We start from the raw sequence: 18,454 nt of genomic DNA on the forward strand, positions 1-18,454 counted from the left end.
GTTTGATTCCTCTCCCCCCCCCCCGACTCGGTTTGGAACACGCGAAGAGGGCGCAACGACCAATCAGATCGCGATGGCCGCCCAGCCTATAGCAGGCAGAGATATTGCGAGGCGGCGTGAGGAAGCTGAGGGACGGCTGCGGGGATGGCGGGGTCGTTGTGCCGGGCGGCCACCCGCGTCCTTCGGGCAGGAAGGGGCCTCGGCGTCGCTGGCGGAGTCCGGCGGTGAGTCGGAGAGAAGCTACTCTTTTGGGGTGCTGCTGCTGTAGGAGCAGGCCCAGTCCCTAGAGCTCAATACACAGCGAAGGTCAACAACCTCTGTTGTGTTGTCAAAGCCTTTATGGCCGGAATTACTGGGTTGCTGTGAGTTTTCTGGGCTGTATAGGCATGTTCCAGAAGCATTCTCTTCTGACGTTTCTCACACATCTATGGCAGGCATCCTCAGAGGTTATGAGGTCTGTTGCAAAGTAAGCCGGTGGGCTTTATATAGTGTTTGAAAAAGAACTCCCTATTCACCATTTAATTTAAAAGAAAGGTTAACAGCATTTTCTGTGATTTGTGGAAATGTGGCAAGCAACTTGAGGTCCGTGTATCTGCTCTGCAAAATAGTGGGATGAATGTGATTTTCTTAAGATTCCAGCAGACCGTCTTGTATGAAGAACACAGGGAATGTGTGTGGTCCCTTCTACACTGTCATATAATCCAAATTATTAAAGCAGATAATCAGTTTTATCTGCTTTGAACTGGATTATATGAGTCTACACTGCCATATAATCCAGTTGAAAGTAGGTAATATGAACATACTGCATAAAATACAGCAGTTTTTGCAAACGGGGTGAGACTCATGTAGTCTGCCAGAAGGTACTGGACTACAATTCTCAAGTCCTAGCCATCATGGCCACTGCCGATAAATGTTGGAAACAGCATTTGAAGGGCTGCATGATTTTCATCCATTTTGAATGAAAGGAGCTGTTTTTAGAAATTGAAATTCTGCAACCAGTAAACTATTCTACTTCATGTTCTCCTGTATTTTCTATCCTTGATGGCAAGTCAGCCAATCTGTCCCTATATTTGTCTTGCAGTGCCAGTGGAGGTGTGCATATTGAACCTCGCTACCGCCAGTTCCCAGAGCTGACACGGTCCCAGCAGATCAAGGCTGAGGTGCTCAGCAGTCTAATGTGGTTCTGGATCCTGTGGAAATTCTGGCATGATCCGGATGCTGTGCTGGTAAGGGCTTCCCCCATCTCTCTAAATGCAAAACCACTTGTCCACTAGGCCTCTTGGAAACTCCATCTCAAGACCTAGTACAGCTGCCACAAATTGACTACCCTTGGAAAAACTAATAAGAAAGGTCCTCTGTTTTTTGGGTAGTATTTTATCTTACGCAACCCAACCCTCTGTTGGCCTTTGACAGGGCCACTTTCCTTATCCAGATCCTTCTCAGTGGACAGATGAAGAGCTGGGAATCCCCCCTGATGATGAAGAATAAGCATGAATTGTTTGTTCCAAGGTATGGTTTTAAGCACTTGAAGTTAGAAGAGCTAGTGTAGAAGTATTCCTGACAGGGAGTCCTTCTGTGAACGTCTGAATGGGAGGAGAGGGTATCCTTAGATTAATTACAATACATGTGTCTCAGCTGCTGCCATATGTGTCATAGCCTTTCCCCAATTTGAAACCTTCCATCTGTTTTGGACTACAATTGCCATATGCCTCAATTGTGAGATCATTCATAGCAATGGAAGTATAGTTCAGAACATGGAGTGCACCAAAATATCATGGTGGATTTTTACTAATATTCAATGCAGCAAGGTGATACAGGAGGAAGGGCTGATCAGAGCAGATTTTCTTTCACTTTACAAAATACTGAAGTCAATCCTTGAGAATGAAATGCCATAAAAGGATGTGCAACCAGCCCTATACATTCTCTGGCATTAGGGGCACAGAACCCCTGCAAAAATCAAAAGCCGCAAAGAATCCCTAGAGAAGAGCTCTATTAGAATCTCTAGATTTTGCAGCATGACTTTGATAAACTTCCTGCAAAGGTTGACTATAGAGTCCACACTGGAAGGCCTAGTGAGAGCATTTTAACCAAATCTATGAATAACTAAATCTGCAAATGTATAGGGCTGACTGTACTTTTCTTTATGCCACATTAATTTTTTGCTGCTCATATATATGTATTTAAAGTATAAGCTGCTAAACCAAACATTTGTCTTTATTTACAGATGCCTGGGAAGAGATCCACAGAAAGAGATGCTTCATTTTATGTAGCATTTGAAATTGTAAATAAAGCTAAAATAAATTCAGCTGTTAAAGTTGTCTGTTTCCACAAAGAGGGGGTGCTGTACCAGAATGTGATGTATCAAAAATGTGTATGTTTATTACAGAAGAACTTTTATACTATATTTGTACTCATCACAGAAATCTTGAAGACACATCTCTTAGAAGAAAGCTCCAGGCCGTTTAGTGTCCAGTTCTGGAGGACAAAGACAAATGGCAGTGAGTTTGGAGGAAAGAAAGGGAAAATCAATTCTGGGGAAAGGTTTAAATTGGTAGGTTAGGTAAAAGGTTGTTGAGAAGGATGTGGCGTTCTTCAGGTATTTGTACCATGTCACTACACAAAAGAAAGCAAAGGCTTATTTTCTCCTCATAAGGGCAACAGCGTTTAGCTGGAAGAGCAATGGCTTTGTCTCACTGGATCTTTCCAAGCAAAACCTGGACCCCATTATCCGATTGCTGTAGCACAGCTTCCCATCCCATCTAACACTTGTTTTCATTCTGTTCTTTGACATTTACAATTCATCAGTGAATTCACTAATGCACACACAGAGACTGTTCTCCATGCAGTCAATCTTTATTATAGCAGTATTCACATCAAATACATAGAACTTTTAAACCTTTTATATAATACAGAGTTCTTTAAATAACTTTACACAAATAATTCTTCAATCTCAATTTTTAGCTATCAAACTTTATTTTATGTCTCCATGCTCTCTAAACCAAACTCGACAATATTTCCCACTGTACAAATTTACATGAGAGAAAATGCTCCAAAATACAAATGAAGAATACAGGCTAAAGGAGATACCAGGGGATAGAAACAACTGAAACTGGGCTGAATAAACATTTATAGTGAACAGTTGTGGAGAAGGAATATTTGGAGGCAGGAAAAAAAAAAGCTGCAGTGATCCATCTAATGAAAAGCTGAAAACAAACTTCCCTGTGAATTAGAAATAAAATTCAGGTTTTGAAACATTTAGCTTCTGCTTTTTAAAAAAAGTCGTTACCAATTTCTGAAGAAAAACAACTGAAATTCTAGACTTGTGGAGATGGTAAATATGTCTTGAAGGAATGTTAGTTTAATATACCTCCACATTTAAACAAATCCTATGTTTTTCTCCTTTGCAACTATTTTTCTGGAATAACATGATAAACTTTTTTGTTGGCTGACTTTTTCAATGACTCCCATAGGATCTACCCATTTAGGGTTATCAAGTTCTACCCAAAGACTGTTAATGATTTCAAAGAACACTATGGAGAAGGAAACAACTAACAGTGAGTTTGCATTAGTAGCACTGTTCCTGCAGTGCTTCATCAGTCTCCTCTTATCTATTCACCTGGTATACTTGCTAGTTCCAACTCTTATATAGCAGAGAAGAATGGGTAGAGGGGACGACTGTTAGCAACAGTATAGTCCTATTACAACAAACCCCTGAAGTCGTAAACAGTTTGCAGGTAGTAATTCTTAAGGCTACATTAAAACAAAGCATTGGAATGATTCTCTTCAACAAAGCAATGGAGAGAATGACTGTCTAGTGCAATTATTCCTTGCTAACCAAAGAGATATAATATGGTTGAGAGGGGAACAGAGGACGGCCCATGTAATGAAACACGCAAGAAGTTACAGATCCTGTTCAAAGAAATTGGAGCAATGGAAGCAAAGGGTAAGTTGCTGCGTATTTCAAACACAATAGAAAACTAGAAAAGTTGGTTCCTGTGTTAGCTTAGAGAAGCAACCTTCTTGTCCTTCACTGGTCCCTAGTAGCCAGAAGAGGTGCTGGTTACACAAACAAAACTTCCCACTTAGGCTAGAAGGGCTATTGCAGTCCAGTGGTAGGGCAAGCAGTGCTCAGCCTTGAATTAGCACTCCATTCTTCTATCACAATCTATTCTTTTATCCCTCCTGATACAAAGGCAGCCCGTTACCAGGTGGGAGGAGAAACAGCCCCACTTTCCTCCTCTCCAACTGGATATCTCTAACAATAGTCACTCATCAGTCACAACATGGTATAGGAGATATTTGGGGTGTGTGAAGTGAATCAAGATACCCTTGTATGAGACTAAATCATGTTTGGAATCCACATAAATGAAGAAATACCTTAGAGCTAAAAATAAGCTTATAGTGTGCTTGGTTGGCATATAAACTGAAAATACATAGTTGCCATAGTGGCAGGATTTACATGGTACAGAGGTTGGTCACTGCAAGGTTTTAATGACAGGAAGGAAAAAGGAAAGGGAGGACGGAATCAGGTGTGTGTCTCTTAACCATTCACAGTTTTGAATTACAAAGTACATGTATTGCACTTAAGATTTATCTTTTGAGTCAAATGTTATAAAGAATTGGCCCTATACGCAAGCCAAACAAATGTTCCAACATGTCCCACCACCACCCTGGCCCCATTGGTCCTATTCCCCCAAACCTGGATGAATGTTTTACCCATTCCATCCTGCTTTCTCGGGCTTCTCAGCATTTTTGTGCAACCTTCCCCAATCTAGTTGCCTCTAGATGTGCAGTTTAATAGATCTGCTGGAAAAGTCTATTCTAGTGAAATTCCCATATAGACAGAAGAATAAAAACACAGAAAAAACAGAAACAAGTGGAAGAATACACCTAAGATGAGCCTAATCTAGTGTCATAGGGAATCTGTAAAACAAAATTGCCCATATAATAGCACCCGCAGTTGCCTGCTTGGCATTTTCTTAGTTCAGAAAGAGGAAAGTTGAGTAATTGCAACAACAATTTCAACTGTAAAATGAAAAGTAAATTATAGGATTAGTACATAATCAGAAGTTGAAGGGGATAAACCAACATGGTTCTGTAAGCAATTGCAAATTCAATACTCTGGTGAGTTCAGGGACTAAATGCACACACTCAAGGCTGGGATCCAACTAAACACTGTGGTACTTCTGAACAAATATATATAGTATTACGCTACACAAAGTTCATTTTGCTACCTCAAGACGTTTTCTGGGCTGCTGATATTCAAACATTGGTGAACGATGAAATACTAACTTTAATCCTACATAATTATCATTCCAAGTGATGACCAAGCGTTTATACCAAGAGGTAGGAAGGAGAAATAGGACAGACCAGTTATAAACCTGGCTTACCCATTCTCTTCATGGGGCTCTCGCCAAAACAAACAGAAATTTCCAAATAATGTACTGTGCTGGTTACTCCCATATATGTGTAAGTCACAGAATCTACAAAGAACAGGGTACTTCTATACAAGATGCAGCATGTTAGCCCATCTACTGGTTCTTAAGTATTTATGCACTTCTAGCCTGTAGATCACCTAAAATATGTTAACTAAAACCAGCTGGTTTAACAGGTTATCATATTAACAGGAAGACAAAAGATTTCAAACAAATCTGATGCTGTTCTAAATAAGTATACCATAAACAAATGTAACCACTGTCTCCTATTCTGGTAATCACAAATTAGTTAAGCTACTCCCCCTCATGATACAATCCCTTTTCCAAAACGACTCAAAAGGAGACATATCAGTTTTGGATATACTTCTACAAATGTCATATGTACGCTTGTCCACAATGCCCTGCCTCATGTACAGAGGAAGAATTGTTTACAGCTACAGACAATGCGGTCGCTGTTGCCCATTTTTGGTCAAAAATTATTTAACTGTTTGTGTTCTATTTTTAATCAGTTTTATACTTATTTATGCAATGCTTTTGACACGAAATTTTAAAAAAATGTCATTCTATTTAATTTGAATAGTTTAAGGTTCATTTTTTCCAATCTAATTATGTAAACTGGGGAAACATGTACACAACAGTCTTTTTCTTATGATTTAAGAATAAAAGACTGTGGGCACAATCTACTTGGAAAACCTGCAAAAAAGCCTCAATGAGATTAATGGCATATACACTGGCAGCGCAGTACTATTCAATCCTTTTGATATTTAAAACTGAGGTACAACTTTATTTTGTCACTCATTGGAAAATGTAGTGTCCTGGAGTTAAGGCAAAGCCAGTGCTCCAGTTATATAAGCACCTAGATATGTTTTAAGATTTTTTAAAATTGTATTTTAAAGGCACAGATCATTTGGCAAATTACAAGGGAGCTATTTTAAAGAGCACACACTTCCAGCATAAGCGTTAGGGACCCAATATGTATTGAGTTTATCTTTTCCCCCAAGATGGGCCCCAAGGCATAATGAACCTTGAACACTCAGTAACTAACTGCTGCATCCTTAAAACATCTTGGATAACTTCCATATGGTGGCTGTGGGATAATGGGAGTTACCTCTTAGGAAGGTTGGTGCAGCTCGGCTGAACAGCTTTGCAGCTGTTCTCCATTTTAAAACAGAGCATTGTACTTAAGGGTTGTTATATGATTATGTAGACACTAAGGCAACTTCATTGTGGGCTTTTCCTGGCATGTATTTTTAGGGGGGGGGGGGATGCTTTTGCCTTCCTCTGAGAATGTGACTTGCCCAAGGTCACTCAATGGGTTTCCATGGCTGGGCGGGGACTCAAACCCTGGTCTCGAGTCATAGCCCAACTTTGAAACCAGTACACCACATTGGTTCACACTCATCAGAATGTGGTAGAGCTACTGAAGAAATAGGAATGGAAGCTATGGAGTAACTTCTTCTAATATGATTTTGTACACAAGCTAATATAGCTAAATTGGATTCACACTGAATCTAGAGTATATTGCCACAAGGCTCAATGGTGTCATTCTTTTCAAGTGACGTTTCCCTTTTATTTTTGAATGGATAGAAAGTTAACTAGCTTGTAGCACTATGAACTCTTTATACCGCTTATGCCTTTCAAAGTCCAGAAAAGAATACAAGCTACAAAACAAGCCTTTACCACAAATCTTCCACTAAGCCTTCTGCTATACAAAAAAGCAAACTGAAAATTTTTACCCACCCTTACCCCAAAAAACCAGCAAGCGGTCATGTTTCACAGTGAAAATTCAACCTAAGGCCTACATCCAGTTGTTAGTCCCTAAGTGGAGTGTCATAATAGTAAGGACTTTATTGCATAAAGCCACTGTTCCAAGGCTGTCGCACTTTCATAGATAGCAGAAACATACCAGGAAAAGCATCTTCAACATCACACCTCTCTTCATTTATGCAATTGTCCTGATTCATCAGTCCAGTGTCCTGCAATCTTACTTCCGCATACCCTTTTAGCTCTGCCTTGCTGCACATCCATTGCAGCAATTATTTTTATTTTTAAGAGAGTAATTTCACATTCCAGCCATATATAACAAACAATAAAAGGGCAAATAAGCAGTGAAATATTAAATAAATACAAAACAGAAAGTTTAGGAATAGCAAGGGAGATGGTGGGTAGTGGGAGAGGAGGAAAATCCTACCCCCTGACATTACTTCACTGCTGGTATGCCAGCAAAGAAGCAGAATGGATGATCACACAAAGTACGTAACTGGAAAGTTGTGGGATTACTGGGTTTTGCCTATCAATAGTGGGTGACAAGTTAATCATGGGGAGGATGAGACCAGCAGCGGGATGGGCACAGCGTCATGCAATAGGAACTATCACCAGTTTCAAGGCTGGATTAACTTTCTCATATCAATTCCCAAAGATTCAATAGGTTCACTCTATTTTGAACTAGCAAATGGATTTAGGCCAAAGACTATGGATGGAAGCATATTCAAAGAAATACATTTCCTACAGGATCTCAGTAAAATAGATTATGTGGCCACTTCTTGTTAAAATCCTGCCTGTGCTCATCTTGTTTCACTGGAAAAACCACTCAATCAAGGATGATAGTGAGGCAACACTCAGTGCTGGAAACACCTCTAACTGTCCGTAACATACACCGTAAACTCACCAAGATACTAGAATTTGTTTGTTAATTTACCAAGTTCCTATTAATTCAATGAATCTACTTAAGTTGGAACTAACAATTTGATATAGGTTGCTACCCACGTCATTTTGACACAATATGGCATTTTTCCCTGTGCCTTTGTTGAGTTCTCAACAGGACAGGTCTCTGGAGGTGGCACCATGGGGTAAAGAACCACCCTGACATATCTATCTATCTATCTATCTATCTATCTATCTATCTATCTATCTATCTATCTATCTATCTATCTACCTACCTACCTACCTGCATCTAGCCATCAAGATATGTGTTGGGCCACATAAATGTTTGCACCGACAGAAATTATATAAAACTTTTAGAGTTTCTCAGCCAAGTTTTTTTTAAAGGGAAAGTTGGGTATCTTCCAGACTTTTTCTAATGCTGGTTCTCACAGAGGACCACAAAATGGATTCTGGCTTTAGATTGATTCCCAGAGCCATCCTATTCAATTCATATCTACTCAGATTTTGGGCATATTTCTGTCACTTGACATTTCCATGTAAAAGGAGCATGTAGGATAGCAGCCTTAAGTTTAAGCAGACAAGAGAAAATAATTAAAGTGATCTGCAAGACGTTTTATGAATTAGGGCAAATTATAGCGAGTCCCTTGAATAAAGTATCTGTATGGTGATGAGATGGAGTAATGAAGACCAACAGGAAAGTACTAATGGAATGGCAGACAAATTAATTGCTTTAAGTTTAGATGAAAATAATACAACAATCACAAAGCATATGCCATTTATTTTAAAGTGGTTTGTATGAACAAGACACTTTCCCCAATGCTTTAATTTCTTGTAAAGCTTATTTGCATACTACTGAACAAGAAGGCCTGAATACAATCAAGCCAGGATCACTTCTTTATTACTAGTTCTAACAGAACTGTATTACTTTTTTAAAAACCACAAAGAAAATATTTGAATTTTCAACTGGTTATTAAAATGAGCCAGATACTTAGCATAAGATGGCCCAGAATTTGCTTTGAAAAGAAAATTCTGAATAATATGGCAGAGGGACAGCACTGGCCTTGGCACTGGTGCACCTCCAAAGGGCAACATGTTTGGAGATGAACAAGGAGAGGTTCTTTTTGTCTGTGCCACTCAAGGCACTTCCTTCTGCTGTACAGAAATAGCAATGATAAAAGAAGAATAGAAGACTTGATACTACAAGATATGACGGGCATGCCAAGGTAACAGGCAGAAGATTCAAGCAGCAGTAGCAGTGGTGGAACAGCTGGGAGATGCCACTGAGTAAGTAGCAGGAGCTAGTACTCGAGAGTTAAAGGATCATTCTAAGGTACAAAAGGATCAATGGAGTGATTAGTTGTTGCTGCAGTGAGTGCGAAAATCTCAAGTATCAAGCCCAGTTAAGATGGCAAGGCGCAGCGTGTAAGACTGTGGAGCAAGCTCGCAGCAGAGGACCATGTTGAGGTTTTCTCCTAGGCAAGATCTGTAATATTGCCACACCCTTGGCTTTAGTATCACAAATCTTTGTATGAAGAAGCCCAAGCAAGACAACTGGAAGTTTTGTAATCTGAAGATTTGGTTTTGTGAAATCCTTTGGACACAGTGTGACTTGATTTCAGCATGGCTTTCAAGGAAGTTTTACAATGATATTTTTGTGGACAAGCTCAAAACATGTGGCTAGATAACTCTACTATTGACTGGATGGGCAACCAGTTGACAAGACTGAACCCAAGGAGTGCCAACCATCATCATACTTAGGGGAAAACACACATGTAGCAGGCCAGAAGACTTCATCGCAGGCCCAGTACTGTTCAGTATATCATAAATAACTAGGAGGACAAGTATAGAATGGATGCTCAAACTGGGAGGCAACTAATGCATCAGAAAACCATGTCAGGATTCAAACTGAACATAACAGACTGGCCTTTGAACAGGGATGAAGGTAAAGTTTAACATTTAGGTGCAAAACTGTGGGATGGCTGGGCCCCTGGAGGGAGACAGGGCTGAATCCTAAAATAGGTACTGCTTTCCTCCTCACAGGTAAAGATGGTCCCTAGGAAAGCATCCACAATGATCCTTGTTGACTTCATGGAAATGACTACATCTTTGGTGCTCCATCAACCTCATATGATTTGGGAAGACTTGCTCAGAGAGGTTCGAGTCTGTTCTCACTTTTCCTTTACATGGTTTGCCGTCCCAGCCTTTTCCTGTTTTTATGCCACTGCTGGCCTTCATAACCAAATGTCTAAAATGTATCACATCCCAACAAGTGACACGTACAGTAGCAAATGCAAGGATACATGTAAGGTCAAGTCTGGAACAGATTCTTTGTTGGTTCTGAGGGTGGGGGTATTAAGAAGATAGTGCAAGTTTAAAGGGGAGCCTGTGTTCAGAAAAGATACACTGCTCTAACCAAATCTGTCAAAAACAGCAAAGGAAAGTTGTGCTTCCCTAGTAATGATATAGAATGAACCTTAGATGCAGTTTTCAAGCAGCAACTCAAATTGCTTTATTCTTGTTTTTCTATGCAAACCCTCAGGATGGTCTCCAAAACAACTGGTCACTGAAGTGAAGAGGAATGATTCAAGCGCACACTCAGTCTCATGAATTCATTTCCTTCAATGGCACTTGTGTACAGAAGTCCACCATGCCACCCATGAACTGTGCACAGCAACATCATTACTGCAACATATAGTCTTTCAATTACCCTCTTGCTTCAGTATCTGCAAGTGCTAGTAATTTTCAGCTACATTTAGCAATCCTACGATTAAAATGAAGCTGATGTTATTTTAAAAAGAAATTCCATGACAAGTTACATTTCTTTTGCACAATTAAACCTTGTAGTGGGGCCAAAATATTTATCAATCACAGTGCAGACTCTGAATTTTTATATCAATTATTCCAATGTGATTAGGTTTAAATAGCACACATTTACTAGTGATGGGGTGGTTTTCCCCAGCCTCAGAATAGGAAGCAGGACCAGGGCTAAAATGCACTAAATGCCAAGACTTCTGGGGAAACAGAGCTTCATTTCACTAGCATCCAACTTGCCAACAAACTGAAAACAAATCCATGCTATGTTATTTAGTGCATCTGAGAATTCTGTTAACTTCTAAAAACAATGATTCCACTACATGTATAAGTTAGTGTTACTGGGTTTCCTTAGCTCTGACTAGAGAAAAATTAGAACTGGGAATCATTCTGCAAATTAGGATTAAGGGCAAGACAAAAAGTGAAAGCAAATTGCAATCATCATAACCTTTAAGCCAAAAATACACAACATGGGGCAAGAAAAGAAGGTATTTGGAAAATCTGATAGGAAAATGGCAACAGAAGAAACCAGTGTTGATCCTGTTAAGTACCATTTCAACAGCAAAACCCCCAAACCAGCAAACTGCCACTTAAGACAAGTTACTGCATATTAACACATGCACACACACGCCTACTGAGTCTGCCAAGTTAACATGATTAAAAGCTCTTTTTAAAAAAGTATCTAAGCACACTTTTTTGGAATGTCTAATCCTTGGAGGGGTGGTGATTGCAGCTGGGTTTTGTTTTTTAAAAACAAATTCAATTCAACCTGAGAACTTCTGTTTATGAAATATTATGTACCTGACATTATCTTGCACCTTGTAAAATAGGTACACTTGTTATTCATAGTCTGCATTAGACTTTCTGGGTATTCCCAAAAAGTTCACACATAAAATACACAGAATCAAAATGGTATCAACATAAAATGGAAAAAAAAACCCCACACATTTATAATTCTGCTACAATTTTGTAAAAAAATTCTGTTTTGGGATTGATGAAAAGAGCTTCCCAACTCTTTTCAAAAGGAGTAAAAAACAAAAATTAAAGATGGGGAAAAAGAGTGATTCTAAATAGGTAAAAGCAATTCAGGGGAAGAGATTGTGCAGCATCTCCTTTTCTGGCCTATTAGTCTTTTCCCTAACTTCCCATTTATCCTCCAATTTGGCAGTTTGTTCATATTTTTTTTAAATCAAAAAGCTAACAATCACATTCATTTGAAAAGGAGATACTGCATTTATCCCACTGATCAAAAAAAGCCCATCAGAAACACACACACATACACACAGTTCTCAATCAAATCAGACCAGAGGATGATTGTTTTGATTAGCTGTCTCATCAGATGTTCAGCCTCTGATGATTCGTTGTTAGAGGAAGAAAGCTGACCAGCAGACCATCCCAAGCCCATGACGCAGAAGGTCCAATCTCATCATGCCAGAGCACCAGAAAGTCAAAGCGCAGGCCCTCTGCTCTCCTGGGAATGATGCCAACGGTACAGGCAGCCACTGGGGAGGGGGTCTCCAAATGCATATGGTGTTTAGGGTGAAGGTCAACACAGAGGCAGCAAAAAGATTTCCGGTTCCCAACAAAGGACTTTCCCCTCCCACCAAAAGATAGGCCGATTGCTCCACTCTGCTCTGGCCTTAAGTCTACAGGTTTCTTTTCATTAAATTGCTTTGTTTGGAAGGGGCAGAACAGAGTCTGGAAGTTATCGAAAGACAAAAGTTTAAAAAATAAGAGAGTGGATTTGCTGCCAATGTTGCTGTGGCTACTTGAACGCTGCAAATTCGCCTGTAGAGGGAGGACAAGAGCTGAGTTGTAAAAGTTGGATTTTATTCATCAGCAAGACAGAAAACTGATGTTATATACCAGATGCAAGAGATGTTAGGAGAAAATGCAACTGTTAATCATCAAAAGTACAGAAGGAATTTGTTGGCAGAAAAAGAACACTATTCACACAAAATCTCTTGCTGAAATAAAAGTTCCAAAGAACGAAACCCCAGTCCATCTAGCAGGTTGTTATGAGTTTCCAGCAAGAAAAGATTCTTGTGAGCAATTGCCATCATTAACATTTCTAAGACTGTGTTGTCAAAGGCTTTCATGGCCGGAATCATTGGGTTGTTGCGGGTTTTTCGGGCTGTATGGTTATGTTCCCGCAGCATTCTCTCCTGACATTTCACCTGCATCAGTGGCTGACATCTTCAGAACCTCCGATGATGCCAGCTACAGATGCAGGCAAAAGTCACGAGAGAATGCTACTGGAACATGGCCATACAGCCCAAAAAACTTGCAGCAACCCAATTTCGAAGACTTCAACTTACATGGTTTTGCCTTACAAAGATGTGAGATCTAGAGAAAGGTAAGCGTTGCCTGAAGGGCCCAGTTCTAGGTTTTACAGAATGGATGGGTAATAGGGGTTTCTCACCATGTTTTAAGAGGTAGGGAAAGGACAGAACCTCCATTTATACTTAGGCAGCGATGGGAGAAAAATTTATCTTGAAGAAGCTACATTCATGAAAACCAAGGTATACTTCCTAGTAATCTGACTCCAGAAAGGAAGACTATACAGAACAAGAAAACTGCATAAGTATGAATTTGATAGTATGCTAACAACCTATCAATACTTTTTGTCCTATTAACAACTCAGTTAGACTGATAGCAAGAATTTTAACCTGCTTCCTCCAGCGTATTATATAGATCATTGTACCATTTTATCTTAGAAATCTCTTAAGCAAATTTAACAGCTTTACAATTTGCTTCACTTAAATAAAGGTAACACGGCTTTTGGGGAATAATTCTGAAATATTCATATTCTCCCACATCTTTCAAAATATATCCTTTAGTTACCCAACATTCAGTCTGTCTACACAGACTTCTGGTTAAAGACTGATCCATAAACGAGAAATTATTCTCTTGTTTCTCATTTTGTCTGTCCTTTATAGAGTTTAACTGGTACTGAGGGACTGCGGTGACCTTCACATGGACAGATTCAGGAGAAGACTTCCACTAAATATTTTATTTATTCACATGCAAAGAACCTTATATGTAAGAAAAGCACTGACCCATAAGGAGGAAACCACTCTTAAGTCTGGTTAATGTTCAGAAATATTTTGGTCTGTTTCAAATCTAAAGGGCTGAAAAAATAATTTAAGAATATACTAAAAACCAGTGTAATCTGAGCGTTCCAGAGCTATCTGAAAACTGATTGCTTGAAAGTACCTCCGACTCTCTGAGCAGAACACAACAATGCTGCAGGAGAGGCATAAGCCAGTGCTACAACTGAGGCCTTCTATATAGTCAACACAGAGAATACAGTGAAAATTATCCTGGATCCAAAAATCTGTAACTGCACAGGAAGTTTTTTTTGCTGGAGGCAGTCATCACTTACTAACCACCAAAGGAAAATGAGACCCAGTGCTCAAACTGGAAGGAATCTTAAGGAGGTAGGATGGAAATGCAATGCAGGCCTGTGCCTGCTGAATGATTTACACTGCCTAGTAAGGACATAGAATCACTATTTGTGCTGGGTACTGCTAGGCAGCTATAAACATATGCATGCTTAGTGTTGCCATTTTGCAAAATCTTCTGGCCCTGCTCTTTGTAAAGCACCAGCTTTTAAGTAATATCTGAGACTGCTATCTGAAACACAACAAGTACAGAGATGGATCTCTTAATTATATGCAGTTGGTGGGGAGATGTGAACTCCATCTTCACTTGTGTCAACTACCTTCACTTGTGTCAACTGGCCTGCTCCAAGATATCCCCACCCCCTGCTTTCTCAGACAAGCAGTGACTTGTTTCACCTCCTTTCGGATGCCTGGAAAACGCTGGGTACATAAACTAGTGTTAAGTTTCAGTACTCAGCATCTTTCAGGATCTGCAATACAGACAAAAGATGAAGGGTGGCCAGGTCCAGAATCTGATTCAGTAGCAAGCAGGGAACAACATTAACTGCAGCCTGACAATGAGGAAGCTATCCCTGCAGTGCAAAACCAAGTGCTTCAGGCAAGTGGGAGTCCTGAGTTAGCTCAGGATTAGGAGAGAAATGAGGAAGAGTTAAGTATTCCAGAAAGACTGCAACTGAGGACTCATGCTATTCAGCTGCGTAGATCTGCCCGGCTGGCACAGAGAAGGGCCAACAGGTGAGAGCACGTGTGCTATGCGGCATAAGGAGTGGCAGTTTGGATTTGGTCTTTGCTGGGAGAACGTTGGAATCTGCTACAGCTTGGAACTTTGTCAGATGACCCTGTGTGCCTTATCGTGTTCTGGACCTTGGCTTTGGACTTTGGATTATGCATAGTCTTAGATGTTTTGGTGAGGACCTTTGGAATGAACTACTGACTATGACTTCTGGACTATCCATGCATAGTTTGTTGTTTGAATCTGCATTGGCTTGGATCCTAGACTGGCTGACGATGAGAGTAGTGTGAATGTTAATACTGAGAGACGCTGTGCAAGGTTGTGACAACTTCTCAGCACAGATGAACTCAAGTTAAATCTTTTCTCCATGCATAAAAATACACTGCTCTGAATATAGGATTCTGTTAAGATCTTAATTATTACCCAAATTTTGCCATCTTAAGGACTCCTTTCTCCAGCTCACTTCCACTGAAAAGGGCTCTGAAAAAGCCTTCCTTAGAAAGTCTCCATGGCAATGCTCTGAACCCCTGAGAAGGACTCCACTTGTTATCTCTACCTCTGATGTAGTTTTCTATCTGTATGATGCTCCCTTGTGTTTGCCCTAAGGTTTTTTTTACAAAGAAGACAACAAACAATAAGGGTAGAATTTTAAAACCCCTACCAGTATTTTAAGTTGGATAATGAAGGATTATGTGTACTAGGTCTGGTGCAGATCCACCCAGCCATGTGGGAGCCTTTGATGTACATATGTACGCACTTTTGATTTTATATATGCAGATAAGGAGCTCTGGAGGAAATTTAAATGACGACCCATAGCACATAAGAGAACATGGACCCAGCAGCTGCCTGCAGGTACTGGTTGCTAATGTTGGCCTTACATTCTTTCCTATCTTAGGATGATTAGCTGCTCCAAGAGCTAGATGATTTAATTGGTTTCAAGGGATCACAGTATTAAAAGCTTCCATTTATCCCATTTGAAATAGTTTGAATTTGTTGTATTGGACATTTTATGAAATAGAATGTTAAAAAAGAGAAGAAAAATCTAAAGCTAGTTGCCATTGTTTTGTTATTTGTAAACTACCTTCTAGAGCTGTGGTTCTCAACCTATAGGTTTTGGCCTTCAACTCCCAGAAATCCTAACAGCTGGTCAACTGGCTGGGATTTCTGGAAGTTGCAGACCAAATTACCTGGGGACCCACAGGATGAGAACCAGTTCTAAAGGAACTCTGATTTTATGCATTTGACAATAAAACATGGAAAATAAGGTTCTATCAACTCATTTTTACATAAAAGAGCATAGCTATATCTCCCATCCCAATATGGGCAACATTTTACATTGTAAGAGATACCCCAAAAGGAGCAAATCATACCATGGTTTATCAGTAAAATAGATTAACTCGAAGATCAAATAAAATGGCATTGTTGTGATGGAGAGAATGGAAAAGGTATATTTGCTTTTCTTGCGATTTACACCTAAACTAGATAAACACCATACGTAAGTATGAAGCATTTCCTCCACAAAAAGGAGACTTTGGAAAATATATTAATTCACATAAAAATGAGCAATAGTAGCAAGCTGTTGATTTTTGTAAAAAGAAAAATGGTGGCACAACTTTCACTTCTCACCTTTGAACAACCTTTAAAGTTTATCACTCTGCTTTTACAAAACATTTCCCCATTATGAGCTTCATTCCTAAAACATGGCAACTATGGCCACACAAATAAAAGCAAAACTCAGTGTATATGCAGGCTTGTTTTTGTTTAAAAAGGATTTTCCTAGAAAGTTGAATCAAACAAAGTCCAGTTCCACAACTTAAGCAGTCTGATGCAATGGCATGAATTCAGCAATAATTTCAAACTGATGAATGAGATACTGAACTAGAAGTACGCTAAACAGAGACAACAAAAATAAATGCTTAATCTCACTCCCAAAGAACAAAGAAAAAAAATAAGCAAAAGAAGACTCAGTTCGAAGTAAGCAGCAATTTCCAATTAGCAAGACGTTCAAAAAGGAAGCGACTTCCTAGCAAAGTCTTTATATTAAATGAAGCTTGCTCTCCTCATTTAAGAAGAAATAAGGCACCCAGCCTTAACCTTTTGCCTTATCCTTTTATACACTGTCAGCAATGCTGCTGGCTTGTGCATTTAAAATTGTTGCTAGTATAGGACAAAGACTGCAGGAACAAAAGAAAACTACTTCAGATATGGATGTAAAACTCTGCTAGCCACTTATAAACCAAATTAACCTATAAAGATGACACCAAAAAAGCTTGACCTATGACCCAAAGATAAATGGGTGTACATTAATTTTCAACAATCTTTTCCTTTTCCCACTAAGCAATTAATAGGTGGTCCATTGCCAGCAACAGACCATTCTGGGAATACCGGAGGCTCAGTGTGAGATAAGTCCTTTTTCAGTCAATGCACTTTTCCCAAAATAAAGATTTACTTGGAATCTGAAACAGGTGTGAACACAAGGTCACACACTCAAAACACAGGGACACACTTTCAACTTCTGTTCAGCTTACAGAAAACCCACCGTATCCCCCTGCCTGGATGGGTGTTTTTGGAGAAGCGCAAGCATATAGGCTAAAATCCTCTGTCTGGAAACCAGCCCGGTTCAATGAGGGCTCAGATGCACTGCGGTGAATTTTTGGCAACGATCGGGCCAGGAGCTCAATAGAAGCAAGAATCTGAAACAGAAAACAAGAAAAAAGTTAATGTTTTGAGATGGGTACAGTGAAAGATTTATAAATTTATATAATTCCCAGTAAGTTGCTCCAACTACCTTTCAGAATGGTCCCAGAGGACACTAGCAATCCTAGCATCATTAGGATCATTTTTGGAGGTGAAGGAAGGGAGATACAATAGTAGCCAGAGCTCTATTTGAAAGCAGCAGAGTTGGATACGTGTGTACAAATGTTTTTTTTTAATGCTGTTCAAGTACAAATTGATAACGAGAAAGCAACAAGAATATGAAGAAGTGAGATCAGTAGGTGGCCTATCCCCTGCCACAAAACCAGCAGAACAGTTCAGACAGTCTCCATACGCCCAAAAACACTCGAATGGCCTTGGTAATTTGCTTCTCTGGACTTTGGAGGTGATTTTGGCTCTTACTTATGTAGATCCATATTTGCTGATCCGTATTATCTCATACAGACACATTATCTCTGAATTTATCACTAAACGTGAAGCAATAAAGCAAACTATGAATACTGCTTACCTGTGGGAAGAGGGGTCGTTCGTCCCTCTTCTTTTTCAAGCATTCTGCCATTAGCCTTTTCATTGCTTTGGGACAATTACTTCTTACTTTGCTGAGATCTGGAGAGAGGTAGCCTCGTCCAACCATAAAAATTATCTTTGTTTGGAGAAAGAAAAGAAAGGAAAAATGGAAATGAAAAGAAATC

The 18,454-nt window shown here is 39.6% G+C and overlaps 2 protein-coding genes across 5 annotated transcripts in view; one reads left to right on the top strand and one right to left on the bottom strand.

Moving 5' to 3' along the window:
- The window catches only part of braf (B-Raf proto-oncogene, serine/threonine kinase), a 77,244-nt gene that overhangs the window by 3,390 nt on the left and 55,400 nt on the right, over positions 1–18,454 (bottom strand). For 2 of the 4 annotated variants that reach the window (XM_003220852.4, XM_003220851.4), the window contains 3 exons: positions 18,271–18,405; positions 17,587–17,740; positions 2,833–12,698 (listed from right to left, as the gene is read on the bottom strand). In XM_003220852.4, coding sequence (XP_003220900.3) covers positions 12,676–12,698; positions 17,587–17,740; positions 18,271–18,405 — 312 coding nt within the window. In that variant the 3' untranslated portion in view covers positions 2,833–12,675. Of the gene's footprint in view, positions 1–2,832; positions 12,699–17,586; positions 17,741–18,270; positions 18,406–18,454 lie in introns of those variants that run through there. The other 2 variants (XM_008110527.3, XM_008110528.3) reach the window with 1 other exon arrangement.
- Positions 65–2,305, top strand: ndufb2 (NADH:ubiquinone oxidoreductase subunit B2). The gene is made up of 4 exons (XM_008110530.2): positions 65–224; positions 1,082–1,226; positions 1,414–1,509; positions 2,225–2,305. Exons 1-3 carry the CDS (start codon positions 145–147, stop codon positions 1,486–1,488), a joined length of 300 nt encoding a protein of 99 aa, XP_008108737.1. The 5' UTR covers positions 65–144; the 3' UTR covers positions 1,489–1,509; positions 2,225–2,305.

This window comes from Anolis carolinensis, chromosome 5 (assembly GCF_035594765.1).
Source record: "Anolis carolinensis isolate JA03-04 chromosome 5, rAnoCar3.1.pri, whole genome shotgun sequence".
In the NCBI taxonomy this organism is placed as follows: Eukaryota; Metazoa; Chordata; class Lepidosauria; order Squamata; family Dactyloidae; genus Anolis; species Anolis carolinensis.

Coding starts and splice junctions, on each gene's coding strand:
- ndufb2 (XM_008110530.2), top strand. CDS start 145: ATGGCGGGGTCGTTGTGCCGGGCGGCCACCCGCGTCCTTCGGGCAGGA. Junction 225..1,081: donor GTCGCTGGCGGAGTCCGGCG/GTGAGTCGGAGA, acceptor TTTGTCTTGCAG/TGCCAGTGGAGGTGTGCATA. Junction 1,227..1,413: donor ATGATCCGGATGCTGTGCTG/GTAAGGGCTTCC, acceptor GGCCTTTGACAG/GGCCACTTTCCTTATCCAGA.